At 44.6% G+C, this 27,836-nt stretch overlaps 1 protein-coding gene across 1 annotated transcript in view; it reads left to right on the top strand.

Annotated features, from left to right (window-relative positions):
* fbn2b (fibrillin 2b) overlaps positions 1 to 27,836 on the top strand; it is an 88,452-nt gene that overhangs the window by 1,226 nt on the left and 59,390 nt on the right. The window contains exons 2-6 of the mRNA XM_080770357.1: positions 1,455 to 1,785; positions 11,757 to 11,839; positions 11,942 to 12,043; positions 18,329 to 18,424; positions 18,731 to 18,826. Of these exons, the coding sequence (XP_080626483.1) occupies positions 1,607 to 1,785; positions 11,757 to 11,839; positions 11,942 to 12,043; positions 18,329 to 18,424; positions 18,731 to 18,826 (556 nt within the window). The 5' untranslated portion in view covers positions 1,455 to 1,606. The remainder of the gene's footprint in view (positions 1 to 1,454; positions 1,786 to 11,756; positions 11,840 to 11,941; positions 12,044 to 18,328; positions 18,425 to 18,730; positions 18,827 to 27,836) is intronic.

Here is a 27,836-nt window from a genome sequence, read left to right as displayed (position 1 = left end):
GCCCAGTCAGAGATAATATGGTTGGTCCCATCTTTCTTCCTGGCTGGAAGCAGGATGGCTGGAGGCTGCAGCTGTGGTTGTTGTAGATCACTGGGGGCCCATAGTTATAGTTCCAGTCTTTAAAGCTGGCCTATATGTATGCAGAGAAGAGAAAATAATCCCCATGGCTGGCTGTCCAGTTGGATTTTTGGCCTAGTTTTCAGTTTAATAATGTCCTAATGCATGTGACTCCAAGCATGTAAAGCCATCCTTGTAGTTTTAAGGCTAATGAGAAATTAATTTGATTTAGAAATGCAGTCTTTTGCAAAAAAGTATGTGAATAATTAATTTGGGGGTTCTTATTTCTTATGGGAATTCCAGAGACAGTCATAAATTAAGAAGATGGAGACTGAAATCCAGAGATAGGCTAATAATTAGGGTATTTCAGTGGTCATGTTTTTCCCCGTCTCACAGAAACAGAACCAAATGATTTATGTTCATGAATCACCAGGATCCTGGACCTTGATGGCTTGATTCTAGGCTTAAAATAATTGATACAAATATTTTTTTGTAAATCTCTACGGGGAAAAATGAATAGCCAATTTTTCAGTGGAATCAGAAAGCCACTGCTATGCCCTATTGGTGACCCACCTATTCCACCTATTCCTTCCATTTCTGTCCTCCAAGGCTCCAACTGTTCTTCTCTCTCTAGCTCCCTCTAGACAAATGGCAACATAAAGGAAATGTTTATGCCCAAACCTTTTGAACAAGCTTGTACATGGACAGTACATATAGGCCTCAAGCCAAAAACAACCCTATACTGGACTTTGATTGTTTAGGAATTTAATGGGTATATATATGAAGTAAAACCCACAGTGTTCATTTAACTCTAAGAGGGTACAAATGTGTACACACTGAGTTAGAAATTGATACATGAACACTGAGGATTTCTACAGTGTAATGATTATTTATAGCCGTTATGCACTGCTTTGTACAAATATTATCTTAGCTGTTAAATCTTAAATATTCGTACAAATTGGCACGCCACTAAAGCGAAAGCATAAATACAGAAATGAAGTCCATCCAATATCAACATTTCTCCCAAGCATGGCTACATCAGATTTACCGGTTCAGACAGACATTCGTGGTACTTACAGGCCTATACTGATCCATGTCCATGTTAGAAAATTGTGTTTTATGCAGTCGCATAAAGTCAGTTTTTGGGAAGATAAAGTTCTTCTTATATATTTCAGTGTGATCAAAGGGGAGCTATTTCTACTTCCACTGTATAAGATCACTATATTTTAATAATAATTACATTTTTGAGGGCCTGTTTTCATGACGTGAAGAAATAAACGTGGTTATTGGGTCATAAATTCACAGAAAAGTTTGAATAGAAATACAACACCAGCGGAGGATCACTACCCGCAACATCTGTTACTAAATTCTCTCATCTTCTTTCTTTTCCGGTCCAGCCCCAACTCTGGAGTGCACACCAGGACTTGGTGTGGATCCAGTTCTTGATCCTTGAGTCTGTGTGCAGTGCTGCTCCAGCCTGAGTCTATACCGTGAACACTGACAGTGCATCAGTGTTGTCCATAAGAATAATCACAGTCAAGACCGACTCATGGGATCAGTGAAGCTGGCCCAGGTGGTTCTGGGATGGGTAGCGTGGTGTTTCACAGCAGCCTGTGTGGTGGGTGCTCAGACTGGGGACGGAGGATACCAAGCTAGCCGCTTCACCGGCGTCGTGGACCAGAGAGAGGCGCAGCGAGTTCGACGCAGAGGACAGGAGACATTGAGAGGGTAAGAATAAGTGTGTGTGTGTGTGTGTGTGTGTGTGTGTGTGTGTGTGTGTGTGTGTGTGTCCATCTGTATTGGCTGAAGATGGGCATCAAAATAAGTACCAAAATGATGCACTCAAGGGGAAGATGCTCACATGCATTTACCTACTATAGTAAATTCCTGAGTGTTAATTTAAACCTGGAGTGTAACTATAGCAATGGACCTGTAAGGGCCCATTTCCAATGTATAGGAGTTGTATTTAGATTTTTATCCACAAATCACATCAACTGAGAGGGTTATGTTTGAATGCATCTCGGTATCTTGAGAGAGTAGGTTTACATTATTAAATGGCTTTCCTCTCTCTGGTTTCTTGGCAAGTCTCTTTCAACTGCTGTGCTTTTCTGGGCAAAGGCCAAGCTTGCTTTATACCAAATTATGCTGCTGAATACTGCCACATTGTCTTCTCAAAAACAGCACATGTTCGAAGTTAACAGGCTGCTTGCCACACACTGCAAAGTCCCACTGCATTTACAGCAAATTGACATTTTCATGGGAAAAGGAGGGAAAAAGTCATCCGTCTACTCTATACATCTAATGAGGGCACGATGAGAGAAAAGCGTGACTCAAATTCCCTTGAGTGTATTAGTTTGAGAAAGTAGTTCAGGACTGCCGTGGGGTAATACTTTTGGCCCCTGCACCGTTTTTAAATTGAAGAAACTGATGAGTAAAATGGTGTGCGTGAGAGCTCATACCGGTATGTGTGTTTGTTTGGTTATACTGTACTGTATGTATGTATGTAGTATGCATGTGTATTTGATTTTAACAGTGTTGTATGTGTGTGAATAGTATACCATTATGTCCAGTGGAATTGATTATTGCAACGTCAACATACCAACTCCCTCCCTCCACTCGTCTCTCCATCCCCCTCTCTCTACCTTCTCTTTTTGTCACCCCAGATAGTTTTTTTCTGCTCCCCAAGGTGACTGGGTGTGGCATATAGCCTATGACACTGGGCGTGAATTGCTTTTTACTGTATATTTCCCCCATTTTGGAAAACACAAAGAATGTTTTGTCGGGGGCCCATTTAGAGTGTCGGCATCAGCTATTCCAATCAGTCTCTCATCTGTCACCGCTTATGACTCCCCAGTGCCAAACCACAGGAAATGAGGTAGTCGTATCGCCCAAGAGTGGTGTGACAAGGGCCGTTTGTTTCACTGCTGTAGGTGACAAAGCAAAAGAAGCATGCATGGCAGACGAAAGAGAGGGTACAAGAGAGAAAAGTGTGAGCATTTGACAAAGGGAGGAATTGGGGGTCAAGCTCACAGTTCTGCCATGGATGTTTTCTCTAAAAACATGTTCATTGATGATTCTCGCTGTGTAATATAAACAGCCTTGTCTGTCTTGTCACTCAGCTTGATTAATATGGCAGGCGTTGCTGCACTCATATATCACATATATAAAATGACACTTGCTCTCTCTCTCTCTGGTACTTGAGCCAGACATTCCTTAAAGATGGAGTGCCGTGATTTTTTTCCACCCTAAAACATGATCATCAGGGCTTATTGTTAGATAAGGAGGTATAATTTTTTCAAAAAGGTATACAGTATTTGTTAAAATTTTGTTTTTATGTGGACACGCCCACCAGTTCATTAAGTATGCCTGGATTGCCTGGTGGGTGGTGATGGGTGGTGATCCACCTGAACTGAAGCCGCACCCACAGCTGTAGTTGTATGATAAAGGAGGAGGGTTTAGGGGAGGGGCTGATAATGTGATGTCACTATATTACTGTTTATTTCATTGGCCGTTTGACTGTCAAGGGTTCAGCCTCCAGGAAGAAACCCTAAATACAAAGAGAATACATCATTGCACATAAAAACGTCTCCAGGGTGTCTAATGAAGTACTGTCACCTCATAGACACATGAAAAACTGGAAAAATACAAAAATTGTGCCACTCCATCTTTAAAAGTGACAATTTGTTCTAAAGCCAGAGCAAACCCACCTTGGAGATAAATCGTAGGCATATGCCATGTCCAATCTCGTGTACCCAGTACATCGCACTGTTCAAGTGCCCACATGTCCAGCTCAAAACATCAGAGGTGCACTCTCACTGTGGTTCACTGCATCTGTGGTTCAAAAGCAGTGAGTGGCAGCAAAATGGAATTAAGTGAATGACCTAAATGCACAATCATTCACATTCACAACCCCCCAGATAGACAGTGAGTGGCCAGGGGGAGAGACAGGGAGCCAGCAAAACTTGCACAATCTCATATTGTTCCCATCAAACTGTGCATGGCTTTCATGGGAACACAAAAGCCTGTGGACTTTTTCCATTACATTACGTTCTGGAAGCCTTATGGTGTAGGAATTAAACAATCATACAATGTTTTGTCTTTAGTTAACATAACTTTAGCTAGAATACCACAAAATGAGAGGAAATCACTTATTGGATTAAAGAGGTTCTGACATTTAAATTTGGGTCACGTAAAGTAAATGAAACTGTTAGATGGCAGAGTATTATATTAGGTATTAAGTATTGGTTTGGTACACATTGAACTACTTTGATTGTATTTTGTATCTTTTGCATCTCAATCACACCAAGTAAGTGTGTAGTAAGTGACATATTTTTGTTGAAATAAGTATTAAATATTCCCATATCAATCTTTGCTATATACTTTTGTCTCAAAAGTTCAACTTATAAGTACCCCCTCTGATTTTCATTTTTGCTCAATAGGACAAAATGTTGTAATTGAAAAAAAAAAGGTATAGACTACACAGTACACATGTAGTGGACAATTACAACTCTCAGTCTCACTTTAGACTTTTATTACAATCATTACAATCACATTTCTGTACCAAATGCATGATTTCTTTACATTACTGTATATTACATCCTATTTTCCTACATTTTGTGATTCCCCTGCAACACCTATGTGTTCACAAAGCCCTGGTTGAGACCCCCTGCTATAGCATGTTTGTTCAGTAACGAGGGTCTCTCCATCTCTTTAGTAAACAGAACATTTATGTTCAGATCAGGATACCAATTTCACCCAATCAAAACTCAGGACTACAGGATACAGGATAAACAAGTGAAATTAGAAATTAAACAAATTAATGAGCAGGCAAGATTGGAACTGGAACACAAGCTGTTAAACGAAAAGTTATTTCATGATCACTAAAGAGCTGGAGATTGGAATAATAGAGCTTTAGGTTTTTAACAAAGGACGTTTAATCGAGTTCCAGAGAATAATCCCAGGCTAGCTGACCACAGCAAACAATTCAAATTTGATTAATTTGTTTCTAATCATAATTTGACCCAGGTTAGCAAGGATCAATTGTAGTTCTTCAGAACTCGGGTGAAGTTAGTCATCTCCTCACACACGTGTTTCATCTAACCACATCTGGAAGGAAGCAGTGGGGTAAGCAGACCACAAGTTTGTGATGAGTAACACTGCTAAAACCCTCAAACATGCGTTGGCTGTTTGATAAGACCTTTCTTAGTGTGGGCCTGTGGTTTCTTAAGGGTCCCTTTTTAACTCAAGATCCTGAGTTTTACTTCAACTCTTTTCGCTTAAAGGAGTTTTTGACGCATACCTAAGCCAATAATTTGATTTCCGGACCGGATTTACACTGGCAGCCAATTGCATCCTGAATCATATCTGAGCCACATCCAGATAGGAATCTGATTTGTTTAAATGAGTCATGTGACATGTTGGACTCATTTAAAGTTTAAACCAATCGGAATTCCAGAGTCTCTTTTGTCAATTCACGGCTTTATGGGGTGTGTAATTGATAGAAAACAAGTCATTCTTTTGGTGAACTACCCCTCCTTAAAATGTACAGTACAATGCAGCAGACGTATATGCCGTCATCTCGGTGCTCTCATCATATAGGGTTTCACCAATCTTAGTGGACTGTCGCTAACACAGTATGGGTTTCACATATTCTCTGTGTGGGAGATGGAGAGACATTCGTTGGTTTAATGATGGTCATTATGTTGGCCTTGAGCAGGGGAACTGTGTTTATTTGCTGGCTAGAGCTCTACATCCCCTGGTCTGTCTCTGGTAGAAATGGTTCTGATGCTGACTGACTCTGATTTATTGGCTCCCAAAGCACACTGTATCCTGGCCTTTGTTCACTTTCGGATTGGAATCTGATCAGACCTGAAGATGGCTCACTAACATGTTGGTTGGCTAGCTGGCTGGCCTTTCGGCTGGCATTTTGTTTTTCTGTCTCACTGGCTGTCTGGCTAGACTGACTGGTACTTGTTTTGGCTGGCTTGCTGGATGACTGAGTGCCTGTTCTGGTTAAGCTTCATGGCTGGCTGACTGACTGGCTGGTTGGCTGGATGGATTGGAGTTTAACTGGTTGGATGTTTGACTGTCTAGTTGGCATGCAAAAAAAGACAGCCATAAAGGTGGAGTTCTCTTGTGTACATACATGCCATAGCCACTCCAGGGAGTCAAAACATTTTAGTCTAATAAGTTCTCCTGTATGCAAGAGCTTTTTCCAAACTGCTGCTTTCAACCTTCTATAGGAGAGCTCATGTTGGCCCAGCTCTGCCCAGGAGAGATGCCTTGGCTACTGCTGGCTCTTCTGGCAGACAGTCACCCTCAAAGCACAGAATTGCATACAGCCTCTCAAGTGGCATCCAGGATAATGTCAATACCACCTCATGGGCCTGGAAGCTGTCCTTCGCTGAGCGTCCCTTGAGAGGTTGCCTTGGTATATGCCTAACTTAAAAGAGAATAGAGGAATTCCCCTATCTAGGATGTCTAGTGATAGTATAGTGAGATAATCTCTTTTAATACATGCACAGTGAAAATCCTCAGCGTTTATTTAACTTTGAGATAATGTAAACTAATTCACACAAAAAGGTCCATTTGGTTACAAATGTATAAATGAACACAGAGGATTTAACTGTGTGTCTGTGAGTATCTTGACGAGAAGAAGAAAATGATCACTTACTAAAGTACCCCTTTATACAGGAAATGCATCATTTTTATTTGTGTGTTGTTTTTGCATGTGTTCAGGCTTAAAGCTTCAGCAATACTAATAGCCAGGATTCGAGCCACTGAGACAGGAATATCTTGGATCGCTCATTGGTCTATAAATTATGTGGTTAACGTCAGAGTCGTTGACAAGCTTTAGCCATCATTTGACCGGCCTCATATGACGTTACATCCAAACAGGCTTAGTTGGTTTGATTTAGTATAATTTCTGTGAAAGTCTGCACATCATTACAGATCACAAACAACATTATGTTGGTCATAAAAAATGATTTCTTTTTATGGAACGCAGGAAAACAAATTCAAATATTTCCTCTGAGGCTTATAAAACACCCTGGGCTACGTCTGGACTTCGATATAACTACATTTATAGAACTGGAATTATATTTTCATCTCTCACTTTCTCCCTCTGTCTGTCTGTAAAGTAATTCTGTGTGTGTCTGCTTTTCATGAACTATTTCATTGCCAAGTCTGTTTCTCTCTGCCCATTCTTTTATACACTTCTTTATATTCACCACCTCTAGCTATGTCTCCTTTCATTTCTCATGTTCTGTTCTTGCTGACATTGTCCTGCTAAGCTTGACACCACCTCAGATAGACCAGGTCCAGGCACTGCTAGGGGCAGCCATACACAACCGTCTTTCAGAAGAGGTCAAATGCCAGGCAGTGCACCTCTGACCTATGACCGGTACCCTGACACACACGCATGCGCATGCATTGCACACACACGTTCTTCCACGGGTCTGGTCTGTGTCTTCATCTTCGTAGAAAAGGCTTTCCAAGCTCATTGGAGGCCTGCTGGTCTGAAGTGCCGTAAACTTTGACCCCTCTGGAATCCCACTTGTGAAGTTGACCCTCCGGCCACTGCCGAGAACTGTTGAGTTTGCACTTTCCATCACAAAACCCCAGGTCCATTTACACTTTCAGTTAGTTACATTCACAGTACGGATTTTACTGTGCACAAGATTTGGCTTCATAGCCTCTTAAAGAGCCTTCCTCTTTGTGTTGCGAGAGGATATTAAAGACTTTGGAGGAAAAATGTGAAAGTAGAAAAGCCTTCGAGAAAAGCTGAACAGAGTAAGAGAGCTGAAGCAGTGAGATCCACACATCCAAGTCATGTGGTTATAAAACAGAAAACATGAGTTCCTGAATGTATATCCTTTATGGCCCTTGTCATTTTGCAGTGCTTTTTACCTATTTGTTAAGAAAAAGCTCCACAAATATAGTCATTTGACCCCACCCCCCACACACCCACATGCCTGAAAATTGTCCCCTTGCCTTTGTTTGTGAAACTCCCTCCCTACCGTCCGCCTACTGTAGCTGGGTTCACACTAAAATGGCCATTTGTCTTCTGATCCTTCCTGGATGAGGTGGCAGCCGCGTTCCTTTTATTACCATTAATGACCGCTAATGAGCGCGCCACGGGCTGGGGGACGACTTCAAAGGGCGCGACCCGGTCACAGAAAAGTTAATCTCCTTTAGATTGAGCCCCAAAACCAGCAGGACATTTCAATATTGAGGAAAACCCCTGGGGGCTTAAGCTTTCTTGTTTGTGTCTGTCTTTCGTTCTCTTCGTTCTCTACTTCATCTCTCGCTCTCCCTCCCTCTCTCTCTCCCTTCCCCACCTTCATCTGATAGGCTGTGACCTAGAGTTGTGTTTCCCAAACTGTGGGTGAGGACCCATTTTTGGATTGTGGAATTTGTGGACCCGACCAATTATTTTTTGTTTCCTACATTTTTACATCAGTGTATATATATATTTTTGTAATCAAAATGAAAAACAAATTCAGACATTTTTTATTTTCTTAAAGAAATTCCCAATAAATTCCACAAAAACAAAACAAAAACAAAAAAAAACGTTTTAAGAAGTAGTGAAAATAACCGATCTCAGTCTCTAAAACGTTTGCGAACCACTGACCTAGAGAGGAAAGAGGAAGGACAGTCCTGTGGAGCGAGAGAGAGAGTGGTGGAGAGACAGAGCGAAACAACAGAGAGAGAGAGAGAGAGAGAGAGAGAGAGAGAGAGAGAGAGAGAGAGAGAGAGAGAGAGAGAGAGAGAGAGAGAGAGAGAGAGAGAGAGAGAGAGAGAGAGAGAGTGGTGGAGAGACAGAGCGAAACAACAGAGAGAGAGAGAGAGAGAGAGAGAGTGGTGGAGAGACAGAGCGAAACAACAGAGAGAGAGGGAGAGAGAGAGTGGTGGAGAGACAGAGCGAAACAACAGAGAGAGAGAGAGAGAAAGAGAGAGAGAGTGGTGGAGAGAGAGACAGTCAGAGCGTGAGAGGGGTAAGAGAGTGAGAGAAAAGCAGGAGAGAGAGAGAAAAGAGAAAGGATAACAAACCAGAGCACCTCTGGGTCAAACCCCCTAATCCCTCACTTATTGACGTCCCCTGGGTCTTGAATAGTGGAAAATCTTCCTCCACTATTGGAGAGATAGATCACAGAGTGGGGCTGGTTTCACCCCCCATTAAGTACAGGAATGCTGATCTCTCGCTCTCTCTTTTTTAGATCCCCTCCACCTCCTCGGGCCTTTCAGGACTCGACTGTATGCCCCCCCCACACCCTCCCTCCCTCCCCTTCCCCCGCCCCTCTCCAAAGGGTCTGGCCTCTCATTGCTTATGTCCCTCTCTTCTCCGTTTCCATATCTGTTGCTCTGTTTTCCGCTCACCCCCACCCCCCTCCTCACCCCCCTCTTCCTCGTCCCCCCTCCTCCTTCCTCCTCTCCTCTCCTCAACATAAACTTGTTTTCCTTTTCCCTCCCACCGATCGCCTGCTCCTTTCCCACCATCCTGTGCTCTCTCCTCCTGACCGCCATTCCTCTCTCTCACACACCGGCTTCGCACCCTCTCTCTAAAATCAACTGTCACATTTCAGATCTTCACCAATTTCTCCCAAAAGAACATACTCGATACTCGCTCTCTTTTAATGCCGGCCCGCGTATTGTAATTCATACTTGAACGACTGTGTTGCGCAGAGAAAAGCTTATAGCTTTACCTGGTGAAAAGTCACATCAACAAAGTATTCGACAAAGTGCTTTGATGAAGGACACACAAACCCTATTCTGGCCTTATCTTATCGATATTGAGGCTTTTGGTCCAAATATCGTTTGACTTTGTCCATATTGCCCAGTCCTAGTTTCTACATCTCTCCGCTCTCTCTCTCTCTCTCTTTCTCTCTCTCTCTGTCTCTCTCTCTGTCTCTCTCTCTCTCTCTCTCTCTCTCTCTCTCTCTCTCTCTCTCTCTCTCTCTCTCTCTCTCTGGCTCGTTGTCTCTGCGTGTGCCATCTGGTTATGTGGTTGGAGGTGTGTCCATCAGAGATCCAGACCCCAGCTGTCAACCTCCCCGGTGACCGCCTGGCGTTACCACGGTTACAGTCTGGTGAGGAGGAGAGGGAGGTTATCTTGTTTCACACAGGAGGAACTGTAGAATGTCAGTTGTAACCCACATTTTCCCACTTTTTTTTAGCTCAGGCAGTCTGCTCCTGCACCAGACTATCCAGTTAAGATCTTGAACGTTTCTTTTGAAACTCAAACCCTAATGCAATAGTGAATAGTGAGTCAACCTTTTTTTGTCTTGAAGCCTAATGTGTAATTTTCTTTTCACTTTTGTCCCGAGGAAGGACAAAAGAACTATAATATAGAATTTGAGAAAATACACCAATATAAAACGTTCTGAAGAAATTATATAAACAAAATAAAAAATGACCATCTTGAGAAACAATTTGAAGGTATTTTTTCTTTGAATTCTGAACATTTGAATTTCTAAAGTTCTCTGCTAAAGTGGATAGAATTGGTCTAATGCTGGTTAGCCCAGACTAAAATAGTGTCCCAGGGGACCGGGATAATTTAACCCAAAGGAATTTGACTGAAATTGTTAATGACTTCTCCATGAGCATCTGGACCAAACTTTATCCCTTGGTACCAAACTGTGGTCCTTAAGTCTTTAGTCACGCTGTCATAAAATACAAACAGCCAACCGCTGACACAGGCAACCATAGATACACCCGTCATTATATGCTTTGAAAGGTCATTGAGAATGACATTTGTACAACCACAAAGTTGGAAGAGTATGGACTCTCATGAGCTTGTTAGAGGACTTACAGTATTGTTTTGTGCAAATTAATACACATTCACTTGTTTCCATTCATGGATTTCATATCATTGGATTGCTGCATGTGTGTGAGCTTCACCGCAACTCTATTTTTAGTGAGGAGTGATGGTTAAGTGTATAATCATTTCAACAAAATGGTTGAAGGTTAGTAGGGCTCTTCCAGCTAGCTAGCTAACCAGCAGCAGGTGTGTGTGTGTGTGTGTGTGTGTGTGTGTGTGTGTGTGTGTGTGTGTGTGTGTGTGTGTGTGTGTGTGTGTGTGTGTGTGTGTGTGTGTGTGTGTGTGTGTGTGTGTGTGTGTGTGTGTGTGTGTGTGTGTGTGTGTGTGTGTGTGTGCGTGTGCGTGCGTGCGCACACGCGTTGAGTAGAGCCAATCCCTAGATGTGGTTTAGCCATTTCCTCAAAGGGAAAGCTTGTGGCTAACCTGTCAGGCCAATCAAGGGCTCCTAATACCATGATGACTTTTACATCTGTCCGAGAGGGTCAAAAGTCACTGAGGACTCTCCACCAATCACTGTTTTAATTGGCTGTGGAGTGGTCATCGATGGCGGGGGGGGGGGGGGGGTCATAAAAAGGGACAGTCGACATGAGTGAGGGGGAGACTGCCATGGGAAGTTTAAATTCAGTCAAAACTGAAAACAAACAGAAAACAACTCTCTTCTCCCCTCTTTCAAAACACCTCCATCCATCATCTAAGGCGGGCCTTAGCATCCATCTCAGTTCTATTTACACTGAAAACACAGGGCCCGCAGGTCCTGGAGTACTCAGAAAATAACTCATAGCTGTGTGTATTTGTTAAGGGCTTCGGCTAAATGGTTTTTTGGGAGGTCCGTTGCGAGTAAGTAGTAAGTTTGTTTGTTCTGTCTTTCTGACTCTGGCAGCCCCAATGTGTGTGGCTCTCGCTTCCACTCTTACTGCTGCCCCGGCTGGAAGACTCTGCCTGGAGGGAATCAATGTATCGTCCGTAAGTATCTCCATCCTCATCCCCTCGTATCAGATACAGTACATAACAATAACAAAGCGATGTTGGAAGCATTCAATATAACCTCTCCTCTCATCTCTCCAGCTATCTGTAGGAACTCATGTGGTGAAGGCTTTTGTTCCCGACCCAACATGTGTACCTGTTCCAGTGGTCAGCTCTCTCCCAGCTGTGGGGCCGGAGCAGGAGGTCAGTATTTATGTCAAACGTAAACAACAACAACAACAATCCAATACACTGTATTGTACAAATGATTAGAGTGGAATCAGTGGATAAAGTCATATTTTTGGGAACAGGCCATGTCAACAGTAGAAAAGTGCACAATTATGCCCCAAAATAACAAAAAGAATAGAAACATTATTTACAACAATTGCTAGGTCATAATCCAGTCTCAATGCCGCTCAGTCCTCAGTCTCATATGGCCCATTATAAAGCATTGTTAAGAGGGCTGGATGTGTTCTGTAGCCGCAGCAGGTCACAGGGTTTGCCAGGATTAAGGCAGTGGGTCTGGCTGCTCCAGGGTCAATCCTTAGGGCCTAGTTACTTACACTCCACTCAGGATGTGGTCTGGTGTGTGCAGTGGAGTCCAGAACCCAGACTTTTACTGCACACGGGGAGAGTGTGAGATCACATGTTGTCGTATGATTGGTAGTGGGTATGCAGAGTTATGAGTAAGAAGTTCACATTGTAGTAAAGCACCACTTTGGGAGTGTGGAGGGTCTGTCTGGAGGTGTGTATTAAGTAGCGTGTCATGTGTTCGGCTGCACTGCTTTAATAGGCCAGAGATATATCATCAGTCACGCCTGCCCCTGCCAGACCCCACGCTCACACTCTCTTAAGCCTCCACTCCATATGTACAGTACTATGCATGTGTGTGTACTGTGTGCACACACATACATGCAAACACACGCACTCCATGTCTATCAGTTGTCCACTCTGACCCTGAGGTGTAAAACAGGATTTGGTTCACTCAACAGTTAGGATTCCCAAGCGGGGGTTCACGTGCAGACTGCAAAATGCATAGACTCTGGAGTACATAGACAGTACATGGCCAGATAGAGACAGCGCTCCACCAGGACCAGTCTTTGAGACTTGAAGTAATGCTGAGAAAGAAAGAAAGGTATACTGTAGGAAAGACAGAGCTTCTTAGAGCTGCAGATAACTTATTGCCGCCCTGTTTGTGTCATGCTCTCCTCAGCAGGGATTTATGGTAAGTCTTCCCAGAGAACAGACCACCCTCTTCCAGAGTTAGTTCTAATTCCCCTTTGTATTGTTGTGTTTGTTTGTTTCTTCTTTCTTGACAACTTGTTGCTATACAGAAGTTAAAGTAACCAATGACTGTGAATTAGTTTTCGTGTGAGCATTTTAGTGATCACAATGGGATTTCTGTCTTCTCTCACAGCTCTAATGACAGTCAAAGATCTTACACATCAATGTCCTCTGAGGTAAACGGGCGATGTAGTTCATGTATTATGCCCAGTGAAAAATAGAAGTGCGCCCCACTCCCAATCCTGAAACTGTATCAGGTTAATGGTTGTGATTAAGTATCAAAACAAACGGAATACCACCAGACTCACAGATCAATATTTTTCTTTTAATTCAGGGCAGCAATGAAAGTACTTCAGCTAAAAGCGGATGAGGATCGACAACACAACTGCTGCATTCGTAGAAAATCCTCCATTTAACAGAATAATACTGTGCAGTTGGAAACAAATTGCAGCTTTTATGTGCCGTAGATCCATTTGGAAACACTAATTTCCTTTGCCCTAACCTAATTACATAGCCTACTTTTGGCACCTTGGTCACTGGTCTGGACTATTGATAGCAGTTTTATGTCGCTAGCCTTGCCTGTGGAATTCAGAGGTTTGAGTAAATCAAATCAGCAACACGTTCGTGATTATGCTGTTTAGTACATATAATCCACATTGTGGATGTTTGTGATTATTGTTTCGTATCCAAGCAGATGGTATTCTGTGTTTATGTTTTGTTGACTGCTGTTGGAATCCGTGATCTTTGCCAATGATCAAGACATGCACATGTGCCTGTTGATCAAGTGATTTTTCCCGGAGGAGAGAAAGTAAGCCATCAATGACTGTACATGATGATGAGTCACATTGACTGTTACCTGATGACACATTACTTGCTCTCAGGCTTCTCTGCAAGTCACCTTCATCATTAAGTAACTGACAGTTTAGAGCAGAGCAGCTGTCCTGGGGGATTGTATAGTAGCTTCATCTTTATAACCCCTTTTCCCATAACCGTAATTAACCAACAATTACCATGGACATTCCCTCCCACAAGCCCAGAAACAGCTGTCCGCACTGACTGGCCTTCCATGGCTGTGAGTCTGGGACACTGTTGAACCCTGGGAAACAGAGTTCAGAGAGGGGCCTCCTCTAATTAGAAGCCATACCGTTTGAACATAGTCCATGTAGACCTCAAAGTAATAATGTAATGCCCTGTTATGCTATGAGGTATGTTTCTCATAAGGGAGAACATTTGCACTCGAAATTGATGACGTTTGTGCAATACAGAGTAGACACTGAAAATAAGCGACAGGACTGTGAGTCACCTATAAAGTGGAAAAGGGTTTCGTGTCTTGACCCTCAACCTTGACAGCATCTCAGCATGCAGCCTTGTGTTTCACCACCTTACACATCCATTCTGACGTGGTGGCTGACTTGTCAATGGTCTCAGGGGTGTGTGTAAATCAGGACGGAACACAGCTATAAAGCTCTCAGTGTTCCACCGACACACACACACAAACACACACACAGACGCGCGTGCACGCCCGTGCACTGGGGCTTCCTGTGTTTCCTACCCTCTCGTAAAAACACCCAGATGTGAGCAGACAACTGACAACACCACCCTACCAGAATACAGAGGTGCATTGTGGTCCGGTAAAGCTATACACAACTTAGATCTCAGGTCTGGAAGACTCAAATAGCACGTACGCACACACACACACGCTCGCGTGCGTGGACCCCCCTCTTCCTCTGCATGTGTAGCTTTCCAGGCACGGGTCGTTGGTGCAAACCATCTCTCTCCACCTGGTAGGGGGCATAAGGGGTGAGGGGGGCGAGAAGGTGGCGATGTTTGCCAGTGAGATCATTCTCTCTCCAAATCTACCCCGTGGACTCCCTCCTTCTCCCTCCTTCTCCCTCCTCCCTTCCTCCTCCTGCCGCTCATTGGTGAAAGGGAATGGGTCACATGACTATGGGCTGAATATCATTAAGCTTTCATTCCTCCGCGCTTTCTGCACTCCATTCTAGACAGGTTTCACAAACCTGGCCGACGTGATTCTGCTTTGTCTTAGACCACACCAGTAGTAAAATCAGTAAGAGTGTACAAATGTAACCAATTTTTGTATACACTCAGAGTTCCCCATCATGTAAAGGTCCATTTGTAGTACAATCTTTGAATTACAAAATCAAGGATTTTACTGAGTAGGGTTTTTTGCTCACCATTGCCAGTGATATTAATTATTCTACTTTCTGTCATCTCTGATGTTTGTGCAGATCACTTATAGCGTATAATGTGGTACACAGGTGTTATCATTGACATATGTTTCGGTCTTTCTGTTGCCAGACGATGACTATAAAATCACAACTATAAAAAGTGATTTGAGCGAGCATAACAAACTGCTAGCTGGCTAGCCAAGGCTAACAGAAACTCCTCTGCGTTTGAATTTGCGCCCCTCAAACAAATCACGTTTTATAGTTGTGCAGCCAGTTGACAGCAGCAACAGAAAGATATGTCATTGACAACACCTTGATCTATGCTATACCTATACTGGAACACTAAGGGAATAATCACAGAGGCGACAGAATATTAGCTTCTCAATATTGGTGGCAATGGTGAGACAAATCTACCAAAATAAATATATGAAACATACTCATACTAATATCTATACCCTATTAAGACGCAGCAGATGTCCTGGTATGTCAGCCATGTTTATATAAAAGTTCTATTTCCTTAATTTTCTTCTTTCTGTCCCTCTTTGTCCCTATCTATCTCCTCATCCATTTATTCCTCCATTCATTCATCCATTTCATCCATCCATCTGTCTCCTAATCTTTCTATCCATTCAGCCATCTCTCCATCCCTATACCTTCGTTCTTCAGCTCTTTATCCCCCCTATCCCTCTGTACTTTCATCCCATCTTCCTCCAATGTCTCCAGTCGCTATCTTCCAGTCTCAACGGGCGGTGTGTATGAAGTAAATGAACAAGGCGGCTTTGCTCTCTCTGATGTCCTTCCAAGTGCAGCTTTATGCTCTTTCTCCCTCTGTCCATGACCTATTTTGAAATTATTATAATGTTTTGGGTGGTGGTGGTAGTGGGGAGGACAGAGGACTTGTTGAAAAATGGATGAATTTACCCAGGCTGCTCTTGGCTTTGATGGCATTTGCTTCACAGCACACTGGAATGGTTTCCTCACGGTTTGTTCCACAGCAGGGAAAACGGCAATCAGTCACCCCACTCATTTTTCACGTTTCACTTCCCCTCTTTCTATTGTTGGCCTGAGCAAAGAGAAAGAGAGAGAGGAGTGAACAAGAGAGGTAGATGAAGAGAGAGAGAGAGACAGCTCTCAATACACTCTTCTATGTGAGTTAAGCGATATGGCTCAGTGCCCTGAGCCAAGTTGAGTTGAGGTTGAAATCTGAGAGAGAGAATGAACACATCTCCCATGTGCTGCTGAAACAAATGGAATGCAAGAACAAGGGAGAGAGAGGGGGGGGGATAGAGAGAGAGAGAGAAAGAAAGAAAGAACATTGGTACACTAACCCCTAAGCCCTCCTTACCCTGGCGTTCCAAAGTATTTACTGTAATCCATCTCCATGTGTTGTCACAAGATGCTGTCCAGGCATCGTCTCGTTTGAGCCAAATCTGTACACTGCCAGGATTGTCCTGCATGTGAGAGAGGCATTTGGAATGATATGATCAGATTTACATACAAAGAGCCTTTTTTTTCCTAAAGATGTTGGACTTTAGACTTTCCTTTCTTTTTTAACAACTACACAGTAAGAAGCTTGTTGACAGATTGAGTGCATTACGCCACTGCCTCACAAGAGTCACAATTATTGAAACAATTATTGAAACTTGGTCAGCTCAATGTTTGAGCTGTCCACAATCCAGGCCTGTATAATGTCTGTGAAATGCATATTTGCTCATCCAGTAATAGTTGAGTGTGTTTGTGTCCAGGTGGATTTGTGGATGCGTTATGTCGGCTGAAATGCCTCCTCTTGGCTTGGACCGTGCACGCAAACGCAGATAGCCTCACGAGTCACTACTATACAGTCTCAGCTCCGGGGAAGTTCATTCATGAGAGAGAGAGCCGAGGGAGAGGGATAGAGATATGGCGAGAAGAAGGTGAAAGATGGGACAGAGGGGGAGATAAATAAAAAGGCTAACAGGAAAGGTGATGGTGGAGATGAGAAAGAGGGATAAAATGAAACGAGAGAGCGACCAGATGAAATGAGTGAGTGTGGAAGTGGAAAATGACAGAAAGAAGTGGTGGAGTGAATACAGTTGCAGGCACCCATCAGTGAGAGGCTGGCTCAGCAGAATGCCCAAAGTCTGCCAGCAAGGCCAATTAGTGCCTCTCATGAATTACATGTTAGATTGGTTGTCTCACACCGTGGCAGAGCAGTCTGCCAGCCAGGGCGGGGTGGATGGGCAGGCAGGCGGGTGGCGGCGGTGGCGGCGGCGGCTCCTGCTTCACATCATCCTAGCCACTCCACCACTGCACTTATGCTTTGCATGCTCTATTTTGTTCGCTGAACATTATTACCGCCAAAAGTCACATTCTCCCTCAGTCTGTCTCTCCATACGTTGTGTTAACGTTGGCTGTTGCGCTTTTTGTTTTATTTCAGTTCATCAAATGTTTCTGTGCCCCCTTGCCTGTCTTTTCTCCTTTCTCCTTTTGGTTCCTCTCTCGCTCTCTCCTCTCAGCACATTCCTGACTGACTGTAGCATACAGCTGGCTCGACTTATGGCTTCCCCCCAGCCTGCTTGATTAGCTTTGGGTTTGTGGCCCGGGGGGGGGGCTCGCTATTGAACCAAGGTTTCAGTAAAAACACCAGTGACGTGGAAGGAGTCTTATGTATGTGTTAAAAGTGTCCAGACAGACATACCACGATAAAGGTTCTTTATATACTTTAGATCACGTATTATCAAACCAACAAACCTACCAGTGTTCTCCTTGCTCTGTGGGGCGTGCGTCGTCATGTCGGTACCAACGGTTCAGATAGGGATTATTAATAAAACATTAGACATTGTATGACAAAGCGTTGCTCATAAAAGAATAGTTCTCTCCAGCAGACCTTTGATCAACGTTCCTTTATTGTGGAAGAGAGAGAGAGGTTTGTGTGATTGAACAGATGGCGAGCTGGGAGTTCTGAAGGTCATATGTTCAGGCTTAATAGTACATCTGTTGACACTTGTGCCCCCACCCTTCTCTCCCCTCTTAACAGTTCAGTCATGTAACGTCAGGTGTATGAATGGAGGCAGCTGCCAAGAGGACTCGTGCTCCTGTCAGAAGGGCTACACAGGCAGTCACTGTGGACAGCGTGAGTACACATTTCTACAGAGTCAGCATACCTGGTTGTGAACGTGTGTTTGTAAGTATATGCATGGAATGGTGTGTGTGTGTGTGTGTGTGTGTGTGTGTGTGTGTGTGTGTGTGTGTGTGTGTGTGTGTGTGTGTGTGTGTGTGTGTGTGTGTGTGCGTGTGCGTGTGCGTGTGCGTGTGCGCGCACGTGCGCGCATGCGTGAGTGCGTGAAAGAGAGAGCATTATTTGAGTGTGTTTGCTGTATGTATAGAGAATGTATTAATGTAATGAATTACACCCATACCCCTCCTCTGTACCATACAGCTGTGTGTGAAAATGGGTGTCAGAATGGTGGCCGCTGCATCGGACCCAACAGATGTGCTTGTGTCTATGGCTTCACTGGCCCGCAGTGCGAGAGAGGTAAGATCCCATTTTCTGTACGAATATTGTTGCAGTATTATGATTTTACGGCATGGCCGTAGGCCAAGCCGTCTACGGCATGGTTTGTCTGTGTATATTTTTGTATGTACAGTATGTCTCCCTCAAATGAGACAAATCACAGTTCATGTTCCTGTGCATGGCGTCATGAAACGGAGGTACCGTAACTCCATTCATGAGAGCCTGAAATGCCTGGTGGAGCGAATGTGACACTTATGAGGGCATGTTAGATGGGTTGTAGATAGATCCACAGTTTGCGTATCAAAATAAATAGGGTGGATCTCTTAGTTACACCAACGACATTGTTCTTGTGAATAGGTCTAGATCATGTGTAACGTTTTTTTGTGAGATTTGCACAAAAGCTTTAGGTGGAAGAGCAAAAAGTGTGTTTTAAAGAAAAGTCGAAATGGCGGAAAATCGATCCTGATGCAAATGGGTGTGGCCTATAGGGGGAGATGTGGCATGGCCCAAAGAATCATGGGAAAGTGAAGTGAAATTTTGATTTTACGACCTACGGTTCAAGAGTTATAAGGTGAAATGTAAAGTGGGCTGTTGACCACTGATGTAATTTTTTATTGATAGCTAAAGATTTGACAAGGGCCCAGTTTTGGTTCAATATGGTTTTGCATGTTTTTTGGTATTATCCACAACACAAGATTACTGGCAGGGTTGCATGCGTGTTTCTGCATAGCGCCATCCCTCCCAAAGTGCAACACACCTGCTCAGCATTCCAACAGAACACCCAATGCTGGTGCAATGGAAAAGACTACCTCATGGGGACATGCATCCAGCCAGCCCTTTATCAACCATGAAAGTCAAGTTTGGACTTGGGAGGGGTGGGTCTGATTGGGTAAAGGAGACAGACGCCACACAATCTTACAGGGGGGGGCGGAGTGACGGGTACAGTCCATGATGTGACACCATTTTTATCAGTTCAGCCCCTCAAGGGTTGTGGCAGATATCGCACCCGGAAGGAGTTCAGGCTTTTGATGTTGTAATGTCATGTGTGAAGGAGGTCCTATCAGTCTAGACGCGCTGTGCTGTGTTAATTCATTATTTCAGCACTGACTGAGCACTGGGGTTGCTCTATCTCTGATGACATCATGTGTGCTGTTTAGACAGACAGACAGACAGACAGACAGACAGACAGACAGACAGACAGACAGACAGACAGACAGACAGACAGACAGACAGACAGACAGACAGACAGAGTTTGTCTCCTGAGCTCCTGAGCATGTGCCGAGAATGTCATTACATCTTTTATAACTTCAGATTTATATGCAGATATGAATAAGTAATAAATAAGTAATAAAACATTTGTTGTATAGTGAATGAGTGACATCCATCCACGGATGGATGGATGAAAAAAGAAACAAGAAGTTTCTGTTTATGTTCTCAGGAGGGTTAAGGCCAATGCGCTTATGTTAGATGATGAGGTTGAGCAACAGGAGCTCAGAAGCTCTGTTTTGCGCACGGTCTGAATCCATGTAACCCTTTTGGTTATATGTGGTAAATTCTGTGGTAAAGTATTTTTATGTGCATCCATAATCTCAGAATTAATATGACGTCATCAACATGACATCAGAGATCCTCAGGGAAGGGACTGTTTTTTTAGATCCTATATTGTTTCCAAGATCACATCACTGGAGCAGTGGAATATGTGTCAATTATCGCCATAACCTGATTATTCCTAGTTAAAGGATTATTGTGTGAATTTAAGAGCACTATTGGTTGATAGCCTTAGATCCAGCTTCTGAAGGAAATAAGGATCCTGGAATTCTACACTGAAACCCCAAAATTCTCCACATTCTCCAGCCCCTCTAACCCATATCTGTCTCTTGACCCTTCCCCTTTTACCTCTCTCTCCCTCCCCCCTGGCCTTTTCTCTCCAAGCAACTCTGGGGTCTTGTTTTCTTGGAAAACACAACATCTGAGAGGGTTAGGGTTCAGTGTGGGGGGGGGGGGGGGGGGGGGGCTTTGCAGACATCTGGTAATAAATAACCCCTCCCCCCGCCATCTTAACCCAGACACGAATGACAGAATGGAGTTTCTTTGTGGAGCCGTGTACATTTTCTGACGAGGAGTGGAGTATGAGAGGAAAGTGGCGAGAGAGAGAGAGAGAGAGAGAGAGAGAGAGATGGAGGGATGGAAGTAGGGAGGGGCATATAAGGGTATACATCGAGATGGACTCCCCAGCTGTGTACACAGGGGCTGGTGGAGGAGAGTACAAACAGTCTCGACTCCGTGCTAAAGGACCGGGGACATCACTGACCGTTCCCCAGCAGCAGCCACATGTCAAACACCCACGCTTTTGCCGGGTGTGGTCGCGTGTCTGCAATGTCCTATGTGTGTCTGTGTGTATGTTTGAATGACTGCGTTTGTGTGTGTGTGTGTGTGTGTGTGTGTGTGTGTGTGTGTGTGTGTGCTGAAAATGTTATTGTCTGTATCAGTATGCCATAAATATACAGAAAATAACCCATGTACATGCTCACAACGTGTCACATCACTGATTGGTTATATTCGGTGTGTGACGGCGGTGCGCAACTTAGTATAAATGAGGCATTATGCATGCATATGTGTATATATATATATGTGTGTATGTGTTTCTCTTCGTAACTCTGTGGGTTTGTCTGTGTCAGCATGGGGGCTGCAGGCTTCACACTGTCTGGTAAAGACATGAGTCCCCGCTACTATACTTGGGACAGTAAAGCTGTCCATCCGTTCCATAATGATTCACATCCCATCTGCCCAGAGAGAGAGGGAGAGGACATGGGTTCTAAGTCTCACTTAAACAACATGAATACTTCCTGAAGTAACATGACTCAGCCTAGTGAAAATGAACTGAGTGCTAGCCTGGGCCTTGAAAACCACTCAGCTGCTTGAACCTCTGAATTTGATTCCTGTTGACCCTGTCACTGTTTGACACATTTACACGATATTGCATGCTGTGGTTTTGGAATTGAAAGGCCATAACTTTCAGCTCCTTGTTTTATTTGTCCTCCAGCATCCACCCCCTCAAAAGCCTTACTGGTGTTTCTGTTGTTGTCGTCTTATTTTAGGGCAGTGGTTCTCAAACCTTTTCATGTCATGGGCCGCCAAAATGATATATATTTGGCTGCAGAGTGCAGACCCCCAACTCAAAAATATTTTTAGGGACCTCCAGAAGAAAAGCAGCTCAGCTCAGTGGCCTTGTGGTTAGAGTGTTGGCCCTGAGACTGGGAGGTCGGGGTTCAATCCCCGGCCGGGTCATACCAAAGACTGACCCGGCCTTTGGTATGCCCAGTGCCTCCCTGCTTGACACTCAGCATCAAGGGTTGGATTGGGGGTTAGTCCCTGCGACATACTAGCGTCATGTCCAGGGGATGTACTTCAAGCTGCCTCACGCTACAGAAACAGGAGATAGGCTCCTGCCCTATGGGCCTCATGGCTCGGCAAGGCTACTTACTTACTTACTTACCAGAAGAAAAGATTTGAGTTAAAAATGTTAATAAAAAAATCACACTTGGAAGTGAGGGGCGCTCTTATCATCATACATTATCACATTCCGGCCAATCACAATTGGCATCTTCACATTTCTGTCCTCACTTTTTATCCTCATTATGTACTTTTCTCAGCCAATCAAATTATCGCTATGGGGTGCTCAGACAATCAAATCATCACTAAAATTCACACACACGCAAAGCTGGGCATAAGAGGGACTAGAGCCCCTCAAAAAATATATAATTAATGATTTTTCAAACATCATATTATATCATATACCTGCTATTTTTGAATAGCCAAAGTTTTAAATATGGTTAAAGTGGTTAAAATGATTGTGACGCTATATACCCTGGGGGGCCCCGGACTCCAGTGGGGGGCCCTGGACTCCAGTGGGGGGCCCCAGATTCCAGTGAGGGGCCCCGGACTGGACTCCAGTGGGGGGCCCTGGACTCCAGTGGGACTCCAGTGGGGGGCCCTGGACTGGACTCCAGTGGGGGGCCCTGGACTGGACTCCAGTGGGGGGCCCTGGACTGGACTCCAGTGGGGGGCCCTGGACTCCAGTGGGGGGCCATGGACTCCAGTGGACTTCCCACTTTGAGAACCACTGCTTTAAGGAATGTGTTGACCGCATCGATGCTTCATCGTTTTAAATCCTGTAAAATAGTGTCCAGAGATAATCTAGTGGTTTTCTCTGGAGCAACACGTCAGGTCCAGGAAATTCTCTCCTGAGCTTTGCCTAATGTGGTCTCCCTCGTTTCTCCAAACCTCACCTTTTTATGGGGAAACAAATAGAACACAGAAAGAGGACTGCTCACTCTTCATTTGAAAAAGCGTGTGAACCACTCAAGTTATGGTCTTGTAACAGTTGATGGTGTAAACCTTTTGTATAGTCTAAGCTCACTGTTCAGTATGTACGGTTTGACAGTTCAGGCTGTGAGTCAGTAGGTTTATTGTGCCGTGACGTAGAGAAAGGACTGCTGATCAGCTGGAATTCTAATTGGCTGTCACCAATATTGGTGACAGTTTCATGAGAAACGTGTGTGTGTGTGTGTGTGTGTGCGTGCGTGTGTGCTCGCACGTCTCAGAAGCCCGACACACACCGGCTGCGTCCCCCGCGCGGCGCCGTGCGGCGCGCACAGCCGCCTCCATTATTTTCAATGAACCTAACGCACACCGGCTCCGTCCGCCGCGCGGAGCCGAGCCGCGCCGCGCGGCGCGCCGATAGAACACAGTTCTATTTTCCAGGCGGCGCCGCGCAGCAACGCGCCGCGCCGCACATGGTCGCAGACGGTGTGTGGTGGGCTAGACTCATTGACTTTGGCTAGCTCCTTGAGAGTTAAGCCTGATTTATGCTGTTACTTTGTTGTTTGATGTCACGTGCCAAAAATAGCTGATGTACAAGTGTTTGCCTTATAAGAGGGTGGAGGGTGGAGCTTGAACAACTCCACCCTCTCATTATGCAGCTGTGTCAATTTGGTGTCCAAAACTGTTACTTTCCATGATTCAAATAAAAAAAAGTACAAAAATTGTCGATGGGGCCCGGGGGCCAGGGGCCGAGGGCCCAGACGGACCCGGGGCCCGGGGCCCAGACGGTTAGCTCTACCGTCTAGGCACTATATAGGCTGCTGAGCCAGCCTAACGGCATGCCGCGGGTTCGACTCCCGATCCCGACGGCCTTTGTCTTACCCCCCATCTCTCCCCATTTCCTGTCAGATTACTTTCAATATATCAATAAAGGCATCTTAAAAATAAATAAATTGTCGATCGGCTAGTATGCCGAAGTAGGGCATTCATTTATTATTTATTTAAAAGTTAAAGTTAAAATATGGCGATAAGAGGTGGATGTGTGTGTGTGCTGTGCAGTGTGTCTGTGTGGAAAATGGTAAATGGTGCATTACATTCACATTTCACACACACATTCATACACCGATTGCGGCGGAAGCCATGCAAGGCATCAACCAGCACATCGGGAGCAATTTGTGTGTGTGTGTGTGTGTGTGTGTGTGTGTGTGTGTGTGTGTGTGTGTGTGTGTGTGTGTGTGTGTGTGCGTGTGCGCGTGCGCGTGCGCGTGCGCGTGCGTGCGCGCGTGTATTTATCCATGTTTTACTATCACTATCGCGTTCATGTATCAAGCCGTGGAATGTGCACTGAAGCCTGTCCACTGTGGGCTAATGTACGTCGTTGTGCGACTCGACTATGCTTTGGGCCATTAAGCCAGTTCCAGTCTGCTGCTTGACTGCCTCCTCCGGCCCAAATAAACCCAATGATCACAATGGAATGTCAGGGCAACGTTGAGGTGCTGGAAAACGTAGGAAGTGGTGCTATTTCTGATCTGTTGACTCTGGACTGGAGTGGACAGAACATGACGGTAATAGACATGGCTCCCTCCTGGGTAGAAATTAAGGTGGGTCCCAGCCAGGAGCAAACACTGCTTATTCTACTGTATACACCCAAGTGGAACCATCAAAATCATACACACTATATTATATAAAATAATAACTGCACTTTTTGGTAGGACCATAAATTAACATAGTCTGCATTTAGACAGTTAGACCAGGAGCTGGTTAATAGTGCTGATGAGGCCTTTTGAGAGCGCTTGATATTTTGATCCAAGTCTGCAGAAATATGTCTCTCCGGCTATGTTTGGATAACAAGGTTTCTACCTCATCCAGAGCTTTTGCATGATTAAGTACTCGCGATGACGACATCATGTTGGGTTTTATGTGTAATTGGGAAGGTCTTGCTTGCTGTGTTTTTTTAGAGTGCAGTTTTCCATGGAGGTACTAAAGTTTTGATTTTGCGCCTCATAAACAAAGGCTATGGGAATCATTTTTAGGAGCTACGGCCAAATATAGAGATGATTCCTGTCAGTATTTGTTTGGCATGCTGGTAGAGTGGGTATAAATATGTTTGGTCTTGGGGGGCTGCAAAGACATGCCTTCACTGAATAGGCACGTTTCCTAGTGTGTGCGTGCCCCGCCCTCAATAATGCCCAACATTATTGTTCTGCCGCTCGAGTCGACAGGAACTATACTAAAACGGACAGAAATAGTTGTAGCAGACCATACAGTACAATGGAGGAGAAATCATAGAGACAAATTAGACAATGACAAGGAAACTGCAGCAATGATGTAGATCGTGGTGGTCCTATAAGGTCAAATGCTTTCACATTGCTGGAAAATTGTCCATTTGACTTGAGCAACAAATAAAGCCAACATTAGCATTTACGCCACATAAGTATTAAGATAATTACTGAGTAGTGCATGAGAAGAACAGACACTGATGGCCTAACCCTAACCCTTTGTTTTATTCAGTGTTACAACCCATTCCCCCGTCCAGAAACAACGAACGTACATTTTCTTTTCTCAATGCTGTCCATTGACATCACATTATACTGTGGTGTTCAGCTGCAGAGCGAGGCTGGTGCCAAAACAGCAGATTATGATCCGCTATTGAGGGCTTATCGCTCTTAGCCACTCTCCCACAGTCTCTTGCTCTCTGTTTGACTGCATGTGTATATGTACATGCACATGTGTATGTGTTGTGCATGTGCACACTGTATGTGAGTGTCTGCACGTGTGTGTGTGTGTGCGTGTGTGTGTGTGTGTGTGTGTGTGTGTGTGTGTGTGTGTGTGTGTGTGTGTGTGTGTGTGTGTGTGTGTGTGCCTGCGTGCGCGTGCTTGCTGCGTACACATGCACGCACGCATCAGTGTTCGTGAAATATTTAGTCACGTTTGGGTGGATGTCTTTGGTGTGGAAGAAGTGAGCAGCACAGATAGGAAAAGAGACATTTAAAGCCTGCTGATAATTTTAAGAGGCAGTCATGGTTGGTTGGCCAACATGAAGATAAAACACACACACACACACACACACACACACACACACACACACACAGTGAGAGACAAACAAACAAGCGCACAGTACAAGTTGAATCATTTATTTACAGTATATACACAGTATAGGCACACGGGGACACAAACAATCAGCAGAGATGCAATCAGAAATTCCATAAGACCTGCCAACTTATGAACATTCACAATGTGTGCGCATGGATACGCACGCACGCACGCACGCACGCATGCACGCACGCACGCACGCGCACGCACACACACACACACACACACACACACACACACACACACACACACACACACACACACTAGCAAATACCTCTGTCTCTTCTAACAGTTGGGGTAAAGGGGTGAGTTGTGCTTAGGTCTTGTCTGTTTAGACAGAGCGAGTATATATCCTACAGCTGTATAAAGTCTGGCGATGGCCCATCTGGGAAGGACACATGCATGCACGCACCAAGGGCCAACACGCGCGCACACATACTCTCACACACACACACACACTCACGCACAGGCACACTCACACTCACATGCGCGCGCACACACACACAAACACACGTGTGTGTGTGTGCGTGTGTGTGTGTGTGTGTGTGTGTGTGTGTGTGTGCGCTCATCCACATGAATATGTGTGAATGGTGATGGCTTGATTCCCATGTAATCAGCTCATGTTTCATGAGTCCCTTATCTTCATAAAACTCCCTTGCTGGGAATACTGTAAATATATCAGCTATTATAAATCACAAGGAAACATTTCTCCTCTCTCTCTCTCTCTCTCTCTCTCTCTCTCTCTCTCTCTCGCTCTCTCTCTGCACATCACATCCACTGCTGCCTTGGTTTCTCTCTCGGACTGGCTCCTGTTGCTGACCTCAATAGACGTGGTCATTTGGGGCGCCCTCCCTTCTCCCCGATCCCACCACAGCTGGACAGGTTCTGTGGGAATTTGTTTTCCCAGAAGGCTTTGCGTTCCAGACAGGATTAACTACTTTCTCACCTCGGCCATCAATGAATTTTCTTTCTTTCATCAGAAAAGGAGCGAGGCTTTGAAGAGTGATCACATTTGGCTGCGGTACCCAACTCTTATACAGTTGGCTAGACTGCAATAACATTGTCCAATAGGAATCGCTTGTTAAATCACTTTAACGATTCCCGATGTGATTGGCTGGCTAGTGGGTGAGAACTGATGTAGGTGAAAGGCTATTGGGTGCGGCCATGACCTTGTTAACCCACCTCTGGGCTCAGTTACAGTTGGCCAGTGACTATTGGCAGCTTTTATTAGAAGCCTACTGGTGATTATGAAACTGAATGTGTAATGGAAACCCCTTGTTAGAATGAGAAAGGGCCATTATGTTCTATGCTGAGTTTTCATTAACAGCTTACTGCCTATTCAAAAACATGCAAAAATGCCTGATCTACAAGCTCACAATATGTTGCATCGTGGTGGGTTGTGAGCTTGTAGATCTGCTTTTTTCCCCTGACATTTTTTGTAAAAGTTCACCTAAAATGACATCAAATAGGGTTGAAGGGAGAAAAGGATTTAGAGATTATTAAGGAAACCGGATGCACCTGGATGTGAGACAGAGTTGACTAACTGTGTATTTATTATCACGACTGCATTTCAGTGTGTGTGCGTGGCTGCGTGCGTGCGTGCGTGCTTGTGTAT

The sequence above is a fragment of the Protomyctophum bolini genome, assembly GCF_963924005.1.
Source record: "Protomyctophum bolini genome assembly, chromosome: 8".
Lineage (NCBI taxonomy): Eukaryota > Metazoa > Chordata > Actinopteri > Myctophiformes > Myctophidae > Protomyctophum > Protomyctophum bolini.
Note: the sequence above shows the minus strand (reverse complement) of the source record. Positions and strands in the feature narration are given on the sequence as shown.